Genomic DNA, 14,602 nt, shown 5'->3' with positions numbered 1-14,602 from the left:
TTGGTGTTACGAGCGCACGATAAATGAAGGCGTCCTTCTAAGTAAGTTATAGTTGGTTACTCTCAATGATCCTACTTACCCTTCGCATAGAAAGTTGAATGGAACTATTGCGTCATGGTCGGGTTTCCGACTGCGAAGGGTGAAATGTCTAACTCTACGTCGTGAGTGGGAGAAACGAACGATTCCGTACGAAATCGATTGCTACGCCACCTAGCGGTCGCGTGGGGTGCCAGTCGAACGCAGCGGCTTCGTTGATGTGTAAACGCGGCTTGGGACATCCTTTTGTTTAAAAACGGCTGTTGCGCAGCGGTTTTGGCGCGTGGGAAGTGGTACGGTGCGTACGTCTTCGTGCTACATAATCGGGAGCGCTCGGAGGACGACGAAATGGTGCCCAATCGCTGCGAAGACGGATTTTATTCAAGTCTCCCGCCCGCTCCCCTGCGAATGTCGCTCCTCTGCACGGTAAGCGTGTGTTGCGGGGAAGACGATCACGTGTGGTGCGCGAACTCGAGCACTTTTTCTTCAAATGTCGCGTCTCGTTTCTGCATTTGCTTATTTGTTTTTGCTGAGTTCAGTGTCCTTCTCGACGTACGTAGTCGACGTGCTACATCGACGCTTTCGTACGTCTACCCTGATCGGAAGTTTTGCATCAACGATCACTTTGTCCGTGACGTCGCGTGGATGGAGTTGGGATGTTCGGTTTTCATCTTTTCATGTGTGTCTGTGGTCTTCCTTCGCTTTAGTCGTCGCTTAGTACCTGCTTTGAGGCGGAAGCTTGGAGTGCTTCGAAAGCAGTTAATGAATTCATGATGCGCGCAGACTTCGCTGCTTCGGTTATCTCGCTGTCCCCGGATTGGACGCGGATCAAACACCATGTTTTAGGTTCGAGGGAGTGTATATATATATATATATATAGAGAGAGAGAGAGAGAGAGAGAAATGTGGTTTCGCGTTGGATCGTAGAATTTTGTGTAAGTTCTTAGCTGTTCTCATAAACAACCCTTCATTTCTTTCTTTCTTTTTTTTTTTTTTTTTTTGCTTTTGCGCAAAGAGTAGTTTGAGACGTAAATTTATATATGTACGTATTACCAAGTTCAGCACGTCACTCACGACTACAGAATAGCACAGCTTATACAGCTACCGCGTGGTTCCGATTCAACATGCCTGATTTTGTTAGGTTACATAAAGTTAGATTAGTTTAAGCCAGGTTAAGTTAACTTTGCTGGCGTTATTTTAAGTTAGGTAAAGTTCGGCTGGGTTAACTTACGTTAGATTAAGTTATGTTAGGTTAGGTTGATTGTTACTGGTAGTTTATAGTGGCTGTATTCGAAACAGAAGCGTTTTCTGCCGTATATTCGATTGTACCCTTTCCTCCAGCAAACAAATATATATATATATATATATATATATATATATATATATATATATATATATATATATATATATATATATATATTTATACATATATATATATATATATATATTTATTATTATTATATAATTTGCGGTACGATTTCGAGTCTAGCTTTACGCGAGGGCTGCCCTCGCTGTTTACGACGTTTACATAAGCCGTGACGGTTTTTTACGGACGGTCATTTGTTAGCGACGAAGGTTGAACAGCTGCTCTGCTCGGCAATTCTGCGGACCGGGCACGTGAGAGACCGCACACACCTGTGCGCTGGCCCTGATATCCATTCTTCCGTCGTTTTGTTCGCGTCTTTTTTTTTTTTTTATTTGTTTCCGTTTCTGCATTACCGCCGATCCCCGTCGTTTTTTTCTGGAATGACAAGAATGTTTAATAGAAGGAGCATTCCTCCGGTTTGTCAGATTCGCTTAAGCCTAACCGCGAGGTTTATATTTTTTATTTTATTTATTCTTTAACCGGGATGGAAGCTAGCCAAAGTTAAAGACAGTAGTTACAGGGCTTAAACACATTTTTGTCGCTTTTAGCGCGCCGATTTTATTTTTGTCTTTTATTTTTCGAGTTGGAGCGTTGCAACGTCCTGTTTTCTCGCGAAATTGGATTGGCAGGTCGCCTTATATGGGTGGGGAGTCGGCACAACTGACTTTTTTTTTTTCCTCTTCATTTTGTTGTTTCTTTTTTTTTTTTTCACACATACTTGCTGCGTGTGGTACGTGCGAGGCTTGGAGTGTACAGGCCATGCTCGTTGCGGCTGCGCGTGCAGAGATAGCGATTGCTGCGATCGCCGAGTCAAAAACACGCGACGAGCGATCGCTAACGACGCAGAAAACGGACCCGTAGCCAGCCAGACAGCAATCCACGTGTCAAGCGGCCGGCCGGAAGTAGGCCCGTTCGTGTCGTCACATCCGGTCCCGGCTTGCTCACGGAAAGCCGGTTCACCGCAAAAACCCGAGGGGGTCCCCCATTCAGTTCGTCCTCGAGAATCGAGCTAGGACCCAGCCTCCCCCCAAAAAAAAGATTGCGTCTTTTTCAGAGACAAATCCAGGTCAGTTTGCGTCGAAAGTGCTCGAAAAACTGCTCGCTGCGGCGGCGAAGCGAGGAAAAGAAGAACAACAACAACAAAAATTCCCGTGCCGTCTGCTACTTTTTGCTGCGATCCCGTGACGTCGGTGTATGACGTCAGGGCCCGGACGTTTTCTGCTTTGAAGATGGCGACGGGGTTAGGAGGTGTGAATGGATGTGCCGAGCCCGATATTGGAGATTCTAGGAAGAGGCCACTGGATTCCGAACTCGATATTGGCGCCACGAAAAGGTCCCACCATGGCGGAGGTAGCGTACCCATTTGTGTGCGGTATCGGGCACCGCGTCAGGGCCACGGGGCTCCGAGTCGGGTGTGACGTGGGGACGGGCACCATATGACATAGCGGCCTCTGCGGGTGCCCCGTAGTCGGCGAACCCACACCCCGAGCGCCGGACTAGGCTCGCGCTCGAACGCGTCGTCTTTCTGCCGTCCCCCGGGCCCTGGGAGAAACAGCAGCACTCGGCCCTCGGCTGCTTCTTTTTTTTCCTTACCGCAGTTCCCTTTTTTTTATCGTTATTACTTTTTGGTTTCCGTAATCGAGGAACACTCCGCCCTGCAGTCCGGTGTGGGGGGGTTTAGCTCTTCGTTTTTTTTCGGGAGGGACAGGAGGGGGGGAGGGGGGACGAAACTCGGATGTGTTTTTCTTCTTTCCTAGTTTGTATTTTTGTCGAGCGACGCAATGTGGGACAGTGCCGCTTCGCCGGACCAGTTGTTGCCGGCTACCTCCGCCAGCGAAGGTCGTCCATTTTCAACGCATTGTACGGAAGATATTCGCAGCGCCGAAGGCAAGTGCTCCTCAAAAAACATCACGAGCTTTTATTTATTTTTTTTCCGCCTTTTTACATTTTGTGCGACGATATCTGGACCGGCGTGTTTGGGACCCACCACCCCCGAGACCCTTTTTTTTTTTTTTCTTGCTTGTTTCTTCTACCTCGCCCATGCAGCCACCACCCCCCACTACTTCAAACATATCGTTCGTCGCACGATCAGTCCCGGCGTGTCGGACTGTTTTCTTTTTTACTATTCTTATTGTTAACCTTCATTATTAGTTCCAGCGTTTCGACACTATTACGGGCTAGGTTTTTAGCTCTCCATTTATTCCGTTCGAAACGGCAAAAGCCGAGCGCTCGTGCTTATTTTTGCGGTCGGTGGTGGCAGAGTTGTTTTTTTCCGTGCTGTCTCGGTTTTCCGTAGATGGCCTCTTCGGAGAGTTGACGAGAGGTGGGGAGGAGGCAGGGTTAGGAAAAAACAGCAACCCTTTTTGGGGCTAGGCCTATTGTCGGGACCGACCCCCTCAACCACCAAACATCACGAGGCAGGGTCCGCGCGGTGTCCCTTTTTTTCACCGGCGACCGGCGTGGTTTTCGCTTGGCCCGTCTCGTGGCCGAAAGACTCCGGGACGACAGACTGCCTCTCGGCGGCAGAGTGGGTGGCTTTGGCGTTGTCCGGAGTCTTCGTAGAGCTCGCTCGGTTTATTATTCATCGTGCGATTGTTTAGAACTTGTAGCGGCGTGTTCCTTTTGTTTTTCTTTCTTGGAAGAGGATTGAAAACGTCTTGGAAGCGTGTTGGTGGTTCGCGAGTGCTCAACGCTCCTTCGGTGGTGGAGGACATAGCAGTTCCGTGTCGCTCAACCGGCTAGCCTTTTTTTTTTTTTTTCCTCTTATTTTGCTTGTTTTGAGATGAGGAAAAGCACGTCGAGAAAAGCCCCAAAAAAGGAAAAATGGGGGGGGGGGGGGGGAGAAAATTTGAGACGTCCTTGTGCTTGACCTCCCTCCTTCCCCTTCTATCCGACGTGGAAAGCTCCGAAAAAAAAAAATAAAAAAGTTCTGGGCAACTTGAGGAACGACAGCGTGGATGACGTGTTCTGCCTAATCGGTTTATCGTTCTGGGCTCTTCGGAGAGTTCCTTTGCTTGCATCCAACGTGTGACGGAAAAGAACGAAAGAAATATACTCGAAAATACGGAAACGGCACTGAAAGAAAAAAATGCGTCGACGTAACGTACCGAAGAACCTGACCGCACGGAGAGCTTGACCGGAGACGGAACTTCATCACCGGCGTGTTTCTTTCACGGGGGGGTATGGTGGATGGTTCTCTTAGGGCTAGGTGCGCATTGGCTCGATTCCTCTCGATCGGTGCTTTACTTTTCTCTTCGCAAAGTCGGGTGGGTTTTAGCCTGGGGGACGTGTCGCGGTGGGTGCCCGTGTTCCGGTGTGTGTGTCGTCTCGAGGTAGCGAATACGCCTCTCCCCCCGTCACAACCTCGCCGGTCTTATCGTGAAAAAAGTGTGTCGCGAGTCTAACCTCTACCCCGCCAGTGATTTCGGTTTTGTGTTCGCTGCGATCGCGTTTAAAAAGTTGTGCCTCGCTCGGTGGTTTTCCGGTACGTGCAGAAAAACGTGCTTGCAGCCGGTAGGCCTAGGCCCTCCGTGAACGCGTGTGTGCATTTATTTTTTCCGCAGAAATTCCTCCGTTCACCTTTCTGCCGTTTTGGAATTGGGTGGCTGGTTAGCTCGCACGATCGTTCCCCAAGTTTTATCGCGTGGTACAGCTCCTACAGCGGTCGACGCACTAGACTGATTTATCTTTTTTTTCCCCCTTCCCCCCCCTCTGTGATTAGTCTGATAGGGTGTTCAAAGAGGAGGTATATCTGATTCCCTCCTCACCCCCCCCCCCCTTCTGTCCCCGACTGGGAGGGGGCGATTGTGACCTTTTCACCCCATGTGGAGTTCTTGGGGTGTTCGAACGGTGTCCGTGTGTCATTTTCTTGGCTCGTCGGATGTTGACGGCCCAACAGGCGTTTCTACTGCTTACACGTGCAGGTTTTATTGGTGAGCTGCCCAGGGTGTCATACGTGGCGAAATCCGTGACAGCGCTTGGAAGTGACAGGCCATCGCCCACAATTGCGTTTCCTTTTGTCCCAAGCGTGCAGCGACATTTTTTCCTTTTGCTGGACCCTTCTGTCGTTTCCCCGACTCCAGCCTCTGTCTGGTGTTGAGTGGGTGTGGCAGGTGTCTCCATTCAATCTTTTATCTCGTAACGCGATGTCGGTGAATTTATCTCCCTATTCGAATGGCCTCGATTCATCTCGTTGGAAGCGACCGTTCCACGAGTGCAATCGTTCCCCCTTCGCTCGCTGCGAAGGTGGATCGACTCTTTACCGCAGCATTTGTTTCGGCCATGGCTTGCAAACGGTTTGCTGGCACATTCACTGCGGGGCCCCTCGGACACTGCGAAAGAATGCCTTTGTTGTGGAAAGGTGCGTGCATTTGTACTCTGGTCACATACTTCAGTGCGTCTGTTTAGTTCTGCCCCCAGCCTTGGGATCTTTTCATTCACGCCTGAACGGCTGTTACGCTCCTTCCGTTTCTCACAGGAAGTGAACTTGGCAGTCTGTCTCGATGCACCTTGGCAAGTGTGCTTGTTTGTCTCTGCGCCATTGTTGAGGTTAGGAAGGATTTCATGCCCTGGATCCACGGACACCCTTAACCGCAGTAAAGAACTTGGAAATTGTGGTTGTGACCCATAACGAGTCCGAGAGAAAGTGTGCTATTGTATCTAGCTGGTACAGCCAGGCCTTTTCCAGCAGCTGGAGATCCATTGGTTTTTGTTGTGCTTGGAGCTTTCGTTCTGCCTTCATAGAAGGGCTGATTTATCTCAAACTGGTTTTTGACACTACTCAACCTGCGAAGAAAACGGAATTGGAAGGCCATTCACATTCCTGGGTATTTCCTTTTTTGTTTTTAGCATGAATTCCTCAAGTGGCTCCCACTCAGATTTTCCAAATTTCTGCTGAAAATTTTGATAGCATATTTTTTTTTTCCTTTCTGGTAGAGCCTACAGCTTTGAGAGGTCTGCAGTTTGGCCACTCGAAACTACAGTCGCATTGCATCCTGCTTGTGCGGTTCAAGGATATCAGGTTACCCTCCGAGATTTTTCCTTCCCATTAGCATACAAAAAGTTCTTACCTCCAAGCAAGGAAAGTCTATCGTTGACGCACAGTGCACTGACGTCCGCCGCCCGTCGAGTCTTCCCTGCTTTCTTCGTCCTCTATGGGAAAAACATGCTGCATTGAATTTAAAATTCCATTCTGGGGCCCTGCCCTCACGCGACCTTTTCGCGTGTTTTGACGACTGGACACAAACGGCTGCTGTTGATTTTGGGAGCGTCGACTTCGTGCAGTCGTTGAACCCTCATTCTTTTCTTTTTGGATTTGGGATGTTACCCGTGTGCAAGTATGCAGGTGTTTCGAAGTGATTGCCAGTCGTTGCAAAGCCTTTAGGGGTTTTGGGCTTTCATTCCTTGACAAAGGTTCGGCGAATTCCAGGCTAGTGGTACGGCTGTTGCGTCCATTTAATGTTCTAAAAAAAAAAACTTTTTTGTTTTAAATGTTTAGAGGGTTATTTTAGTTGTCATAAGTATGAATGCTGGTTAAGTTTTCGTTGCTCGTACATAGTTATTCTAGCTATGGAGTTAGTGCACTTTACCATTTAAACCATCTGTTTCTGTCCCCCCACCCCCCACCCCATGCTAGAACCCGTAACAATCTCAAACCGCACGCATCTGGGCACAAAACAATCTCGAGGCGCGCACATCCCCTGGGAATAAAACAATCCTGAGATGCATGCATCCTCAGGGACAAAACAATCATTAGATGCACCTGTCCTCCGGGCCCAAGTTTGGTAGGGTCGTGCCAAGCTCTGGTCTTAAGGCATCCCTGCCTGCGAGTCTGACTCCGTTGTAGCGGTGGATGCAACGTCTTTTCCACAGCACTAAGGAGTGTCTTGTTTCCTTTGCAGTACGATACAATCGGGTGTTTTGATGCGAAGTTGAGCGGATAGGCCCCCCTAGGCCCGACGTCGGAACGCAGACCAGCCAGCGTGGGGAGAAGTCTGGGTACCGCCGTGTGGAGTAGACAGCGCTGCCACGAACGGGGACGCACCAGCATGCTCAGGAAAAAGAAACTCTGACAGTTTGTGAGCGCCGCCGCTGCTGCTGCAAGCAGACGCAAGAAGCGTGTTAGCCAGGAGAGCGAGAGAGAGACACGGGAGGCGACGCAGTTTACGCGCTGCAAGCGTGACGCTCCCCATTTGTCGAGGCGAGTCTCGAGGAGTGCCAGACCCTCCTCCTACCCCCCCTCTCCTCCGTCAAAACTTTGTGAATGGACGAATTACCAAGAAGGGCGTCAGGTATGGACTTCGCCGTTCTTCTTCCTCTCTCTTGTTGTTCTGTCTCCTCCTTCGCTCCGTGTGTTCGCACCACCACCAAATCAAAGCTCAGTCCCATCAGACGTCATGGTTAGGCTCACCACCACGCGTGCCGCGGACGCCACGTCGGATCTTCCTTTCCCCCATTTTCATTCGTCGCGCCCCCAGCGGACTCTTTGGTCGCGCTCACAATCGCCGCGCGCCTTGCTTGCTTTCATCGCCGAAAATCTCTCGCGGATTCTACTTACAATAAAAGTTTGAGCGGGCCGGAACGTCTTACGAAACTGGTCACGGTTGGGTTGGTAGTCGAGGTTGGTGTTGACAACCTTAGGCACATCCAAGGAGCTTTTCATATGCCATCCGCCATCTCTCACCGCATTCTACATTCAAGTGCGGGGAACCTGTGCATGACCACTTAGCGTACCAGTTTGCGCTTAACCCAATTTTTTGGGGGGCATCCGCATAGGGTTCATTGCGCTCTGGCACACTTCATTTTCTGCATGCCATGTATGAAATGTTTGCGGTATTCTGGTGCGTTTTCAGTACCGTGTGTCTGTTACATCTGTTTTTTGTGACATTTGTTGTTTACAGTGCAATGCGGGTGTCGATGTTGATTTTGCTGTTTTTGTAGTAGGGTTTAGAAACCGGCATCGATTATTTGTAGCATTGCGGTATGGTAGAGTGCACTCGGTGCTGAAATGGGCAAATGTCTTATCTATTCGTTAGAGTACTTTTTCGATTTTGTCTTTGTAGATCTTCTAGAAATTGACATTGCCCAGATAGGTTAACCTGCCACTTGCTTTCTTGTAAAGAGGAGTCTCTAAATTCTAAAAGCGTAAACTTGAAATAAACTTGATGCAAGCCAGAGGACAGCCGACATTTCACTGAGACTCAGCTTCTAGCTCTTCATTGGTCGCAGGAAAATAGGCCGGCACCCCGAAGAACGAAACTGTTTAGCAAAACGGCAATCATCCACTCTGAGATTGCCAAGAGGTTCTTTTCAAGTTGTTGCCAGTTTCATTTCCTTTGTGCTTTGAGAAAGTAGACAAAAACTTTCATGAGCACACATATTTTTTGCATAGTTGCTCTTTTTGTTTTCTCTAAACGATTCTAAACTGTTTTGAGCAGCGCTAAGATTTGTGTTGAATGTTAGCGGAGTTTCACAGAATATGCTTCCGTTGCAAGAACGTGTTGCGTAATGCGGTTTGTAGAACCACGCGACTTCGTGCGCATCCAGAAAGTATCATCGATGATGCTGAAGCGTCGTCCAAAGTAGAATGTTTGCGCTGTAGGCGGTACGACTGAGACACCTCTCCGCCGTTCTCATTTCGTCTATGACTAGGGTTCACTGTTTTCTGGGTTCATTTTTCTCCAAATTCAGGGTGTGTTTTTTTTTTTTTTTTTCAGAGGTTTATTTTTCCCCAGAGATTCTGCGTTTTTTGGCATAAATGCTATGTGTTGGACAAGAAATCGGTGTGTATCGGGCCTTATGCTGAAGAATCAAAACAGGGGCATGGAATTGGCCACTCTCGAGAGTGCACGCTCCTGACCTAAATACTTGGAAAACTTCCCAGTACCAAGAAGACAAGGAAACAAAAGGGTTATTGTTTCTGAAGAAAGTAACCTCGTGGACAGTTCAGTGCAGCTGTGTTCAAGGCAAACAACAAATAAAATTGTAGCTCTAGATTTTTGCTCGGGAAACTTGGGTTTTTCTCAGTATAGGAAAGCTTCGATTGGGAGTTTTGTTTTCCCCAATTTTCAGGGAGGAGTCTCGGGGGTTAGTTTTCGGGGTTCATCGGTATTTACTGAAAACACGGAACCCTAAGTATGGCTATAACATGTCTTGAGAACTGTGTTCGTTTTCAAGACGCATGTTACCATAGTTTTTGGAGGTGGCGTAGACAGTTTTCCACAACTAATACAAAATGACATTGAAGCTTCCGCGAATGGTTTTTGTGCGCCCTGGGTCTGTGTCCGATGCTGTCATGAATGCTTTATATTTTACGTCTGGGTAGACCGGTGCTTTCTTCAAGCCCTGTGAACTAGCTTTTATAAAATATTTTGTTTGGCAAACATTTTTATGCCCATCACTTCGAATACTTTGAAGGAACTATAGGATAATCTTTCTCTATCATGCTTGAATTGTAGCGAAACTGGAGTATTCGGCACCTGTAACGTGCAGGTCCCTCTTGCCATGTGGTAACACATACAATTTTCATTCATTACGAGACCTAGCACCTTCCAACATTGATCATGGAAGGTGATCATTGCACACCTTCAACATTAACACAAAATGTGTTAATGTGTTATTGCATTAATTGAAGGTGGGATATTTTCCAAATAACAATGCACTACTAGTCTCCCTGGTCTAACAATGCCTTGTTGCACCAGGGAGAGTGTAGCCTCGTTGGCGACACAATGCCATGAGCAGCTCTACATGTACAACAGCATTTGAAGCAGACTCGCGATGAAAAGCACGAAAACGGGGCTTAGCAACGCAGCTTGCTTACATATTCAGTCAGTGCCGACGGCGCTTCTTTTTTGCAGTAATTAGGTTCGTAGAGATCTCGATGGGAACAAATGGCACTCCCGAGCCAAGGAGAGCACATGTGTGGATCATAATGTGCAAGTAAACTTGGCAGTGCAGCTCATGATAGTATGGAGTCGGCAAGGTTCGAACAGAGCATTGCATAGGCAGCTATGACGACCGCAACCACTCAATGTTGAACATTAAGTGGTTGCAAATTCGCACGTCGTCTTGGTTCAAGGTGGCGTACAAACTCGTTCAACGTTTGTATAATTTTTACTTTTTTTATCTCTGCAAACGATTTATTACAACAGCTGTTCACGCTTGCGAATAATTTGGGATATTTTAGTTTTGATGACTGTCGCACTGACACGTTTTGTAAACATTAATAGTGAATTATTAAAGCCACATCTTGCAGAGTTTATATATATATATATATATATATATATATATATATATATTGCATTTGAAAGTGAAAAAAAGATTTTTAACTGAGCAAAATATTTTTTTTTTTCCGTGATCTCTTTATAATAAAACGGAGAGCAATGGGAGTTTGCATTTATTCTGGAAATATTATATTGGTCGTAATTCTGGCACTTTCGTTTAAACACGCGGCCGTAGAACCGGGTTGCTTTTTTTACATATGCTCTCTAGTGGATTTCCATTTAGCAGGGGGAAAGGGGGGGGGGGGGGCAGTTTCACGAAATCCTAGTTGTAACATTCTTCATTGCTGTGTGTAGGTTAGGTTAATGTCTTCCTTTTAACCCAGTAGTGCAAACCTCTTGGGAGCTAGAGGGGGACACCTAAGATTGTTTCTGACATAGTGCCTGCTAGTCCAAGCTAGAGCCACTAAATGAGCTGCGCTTAGAGTATTCACACTCCGTTTCCCGACATTGTTGTGGGCGTCGCCATTTTGGTGCTTGTGCAGAGCAGACACAACTGCCGATTGTCATGATTCAAAAGTTTGACTTGCTCAGCATTAGATTCGTGTTAGGCAGCTCATGTAATATTGCTTTGCTTTGTCGCTAACTGTTTAAACATTTGTGGAGGATAGAAAAGCGTTTCCAGTGATTTCAGATAAAGCTTCAGATAACTGGCAACCATGATTTTAAGCCACAATATGGCCAAGTGTCAATACTGTGAAGTGTGGCTTCTTTAGTGGCACTAGTCCGACCTAGGTGGTTAGATCTTGCTGAAGCATAGGACACTGCTTATGGGCTCATCATGTATCCCGATGTCAGTGTTATCGGCCTGATAGGAGTATGGCACCGGGATAATGAAGTTAAGTCATTCAGTTCCATGCTTCCCCTTCAACACTGCATTAGAAAGTTTTTATTCTTACTACACCTTTTTCACCGCTAAGTGGACGGGGTGGTGGAAGCCACATGCTCGTTGGACCAGTCGTACGTAAAGCTTTTGCCATATTTCCGCCTGGGGTTGGGATGAACAGGAGGCGGTTAGTTGGTCCAACGTGCACGTAGCTCCAACCGCATTGCTGACATACGGTGAACGGTGTGTGGCCATGCACTACTTTGCGGTGTGCAATATGTTGCACCTTAGTGCTGGCCTTGGTTTTGCAGCTTTATCTGAGAAATGGGGCAAAGCGTGCAGAATGCCATTCACTGGCTGTAATGCATGGCATGTAGTACAGTTGCGTGTCCAGACTATCAATCTACCGTAAAATACCGAGCATTCGCCCGTTCCACAGTAAGCTCCCACTCTTCAACTTTGTAACCTTCGGAAACTACACGAAGGACATATCTTTACGTATTGTTGACTGAAGGAGAGTCGCATGTGGTTACCCCTATATTTTCAGTGGGTGCTTGCTCAGGATTTTACGGTAGTCTCATTACGACATCTCTGGTCTGCAAAGTTTGCCGCCTCAACTGGTACCGTTTACTATGACTTTCATCACCCCAATCTCTTGCATTGCCCATTGTTCATTCTGGCAAACAAATAACTAACCTCGCAACCAATGCTTTTCGGCGAGCGAGTACATCTACGATTGTCGGTGCTGCCTAAATGCAGTGGCACTGAAGTCCATGTTTCACCGGAATACCCTTGCTTCATATGTCCCATAAAAAAGATGCCCCTCGAATTGCCGTCCATGCATCGTACGAAACGCTGATTTCCCGACGACTCCCGACGCGCTCTCGTAACTTAAAGGCAGGTTTGCACATCTGTGTTCACGTTCGATCGACTGCATCACAGCCGCTTGCGACGAGGGGACACACTTTCAATCTTTATATATTTTATGTATCATTATTCTCTCGCCATTTGCACAAAATAATTCCGAGAACGTTATAGGATGCTATTCTGACGGGTCGCACAAAGATTTTCTCTCAAATACTCCAAAATCTTGGGTCTATTTGTGTACGGATCTCAAGTATTCGAGCGCTGCCCAACAGATGGCGCCAGCGTGCCAGATAACTCTTTTTCACTGTAAGCGGCCAGAAACTGTCATGTCGCAGTCTATCGCAGCCAAATGCACGCGTGAACCAGCCTTGATGCAACACAAGGAAGCGGCACTATGTGTACGGGCCTTGAGTGCCAAACCCTACAAACTATGGTCTTTTGCAGGTGAAGCAGAGGAATAGCCCCCGCACAAAGCCCTGTTTGTCATTATTGGCTGTTTCCTCCTCTCCCCTCATTCCCTCTCCAGCTTTTGCTCTGCTAAAGTGGAAAGTGTGGAGGACTATTTGGGGAGGAGTTTGACCTATGTGTCTTGCGTTGCAACATACTATAGACCTTTCTCACTGTTGTGTGTCTCTGAACGGGGTGGGGGGCTTGGTTGCTCATGCTTTTGCTCCCATGGAGTCGTTGCTTTTGCCCCCTGCAGGCAATGGCACATACCACTTCAAGATTCTGGTGCCCGCAGTGGCAGCCGGCGCCATCATCGGCAAGGGCGGGGAAACGATTGCACTACTCCAGAAAGAAGCCGGGGCCAGGGTCAAAATGTCAAAGTCAAACGACTTCTATCCCGGTGAGGACATTTGGCCTATGGGTTTTGCCTCGGGAATGCTTCTGACGCCACAACAGAAATGCCACATTTTCCTTCTTTTTTTAGTCAGTGGAATTTATGTGCAAGTTTTACCCCCCTGTTCTGGTTTGACAAAACGGTTGAAATACAAGACGCATCTTTGTACAAGTTTCACTTTTTCGTACGGTCGGCGTGGCGAAACTGCATTGATAAGCCCAGAGATCTGTGCGGTGTAACCCATTTGTAACAATAATGAGAAAACCCTAAAATTCAATTGTTATAATTGATTATTGTTGTACCTGGACTAGAAACTGAGCATTTCTAGTCTAAAAAAGTACATCATTATATGTGATATCATTGCAAGGGGATTGCACTGTGTTGGGATTGTGATATACGCACAAGGGGGAGCCGGTTTCAGTATTCATTTTGATGTGCTGGCCGTCACTTCTGTGGGAGGCCACTGCATTGCCAGGCTAGGATTATGAAGGAAGGTTGATCCACAGTACAAGAAGGCTACATCCGGTGGATCTACACTGGTCTTCGGATTGCCAGAAGAGTGGGCCAGTTCTCCTTTGTCGTAAATGTCGACATAACCTCTATCGTGCGCATTTAAGGTTCCTACATATTTTTTTTAAAAACTTGTATAAGATGCAACGTTGTATAAGACGCAATGACACAATACTAGTCCAAAAGGAACGACTTATACGCTGGAAGATAGATTAATTATTTCTCGGCGCATGTGCTGTCCCAACGTCAAGGTAAAACCGAAGCGGGAGGAATGCGAAGTGAGACTCCCAAAGTCAGTTGGGTTGTTTCACCCCTGGTGACTGCACATTTTTTAAATCAACATAATTTCTGCTTCGTAAAACTTTTCTTACGAATAAGGTGCGCCTGGAACGGCTCAAGTTTCGTCCACATGGTTGCATTTGACTACCGTAAAATAGTGCAGAAGCACCCACTTCGTTCAAGTGCCCACATTAACATTTCCCAAACTTGGGAATTGTGCAATCCATGTATGTTAAGCACCCAATTTGACCGGACAAGCACTCATGTCTCGATTAACCCAGTTTTCAGAAAAAATGGGGTGGGCACCTCCCCGGTCTTTTTTACGGTATGTGACAACGAAATAGGGCCGCGAGTCACCAAGACATCCATACTTCTTCCGTCGCGTGAAAAGTTACTTCGTGAATTAGTTGCCATGCGGGATACGCGGCATAGATAGATGTCTTGGTGACTAGCGGTCATAATTGTACGTAAAGGCTCATTGAATAGCATTTGACTATGTTGCGTTCCCATGTGGCCACGGGTCACCGGTACATTTGAACTTCATGTGTCACGTGCCAAGCTATTTGATTGGTTGCCGCGCTGCATGTAAAGCGTGGATAT

At 47.2% G+C, this 14,602-nt stretch overlaps 1 protein-coding gene across 7 annotated transcripts in view; it reads left to right on the top strand.

Annotated features, from left to right (window-relative positions):
- The window catches only part of LOC8052247 (RNA-binding protein Nova-2), an 82,773-nt gene that overhangs the window by 58,673 nt on the left and 9,498 nt on the right, over window positions 1-14,602 (top strand). Inside the window, exons 1-3 of one of the 7 annotated variants that reach the window (XM_029991655.4) lie at window positions 2,646-2,751; window positions 7,302-7,691; window positions 13,076-13,219. In XM_029991655.4, coding sequence (XP_029847515.1) covers window positions 7,664-7,691; window positions 13,076-13,219 — 172 coding nt within the window. In that variant the 5' untranslated portion in view covers window positions 2,646-2,751; window positions 7,302-7,663. Of the gene's footprint in view, window positions 1-440; window positions 463-2,392; window positions 2,752-3,158; window positions 3,289-4,389; window positions 4,610-7,301; window positions 7,692-13,075; window positions 13,220-14,602 lie in introns of those variants that run through there. The other 6 variants (XM_029991658.3, XM_029991656.4, XM_029991660.4 and 3 more) reach the window with 6 other exon arrangements.

The sequence above is a fragment of the Ixodes scapularis genome, unplaced genomic scaffold, assembly GCF_016920785.2.
Source record: "Ixodes scapularis isolate PalLabHiFi unplaced genomic scaffold, ASM1692078v2 PGA_scaffold10__122_contigs__length_95168666, whole genome shotgun sequence".
Lineage (NCBI taxonomy): Eukaryota > Metazoa > Arthropoda > Arachnida > Ixodida > Ixodidae > Ixodes > Ixodes scapularis.
The sequence above is the reverse complement of the archived record's forward strand: the minus strand, read 5'-3'. Positions and strand labels throughout refer to the sequence as shown.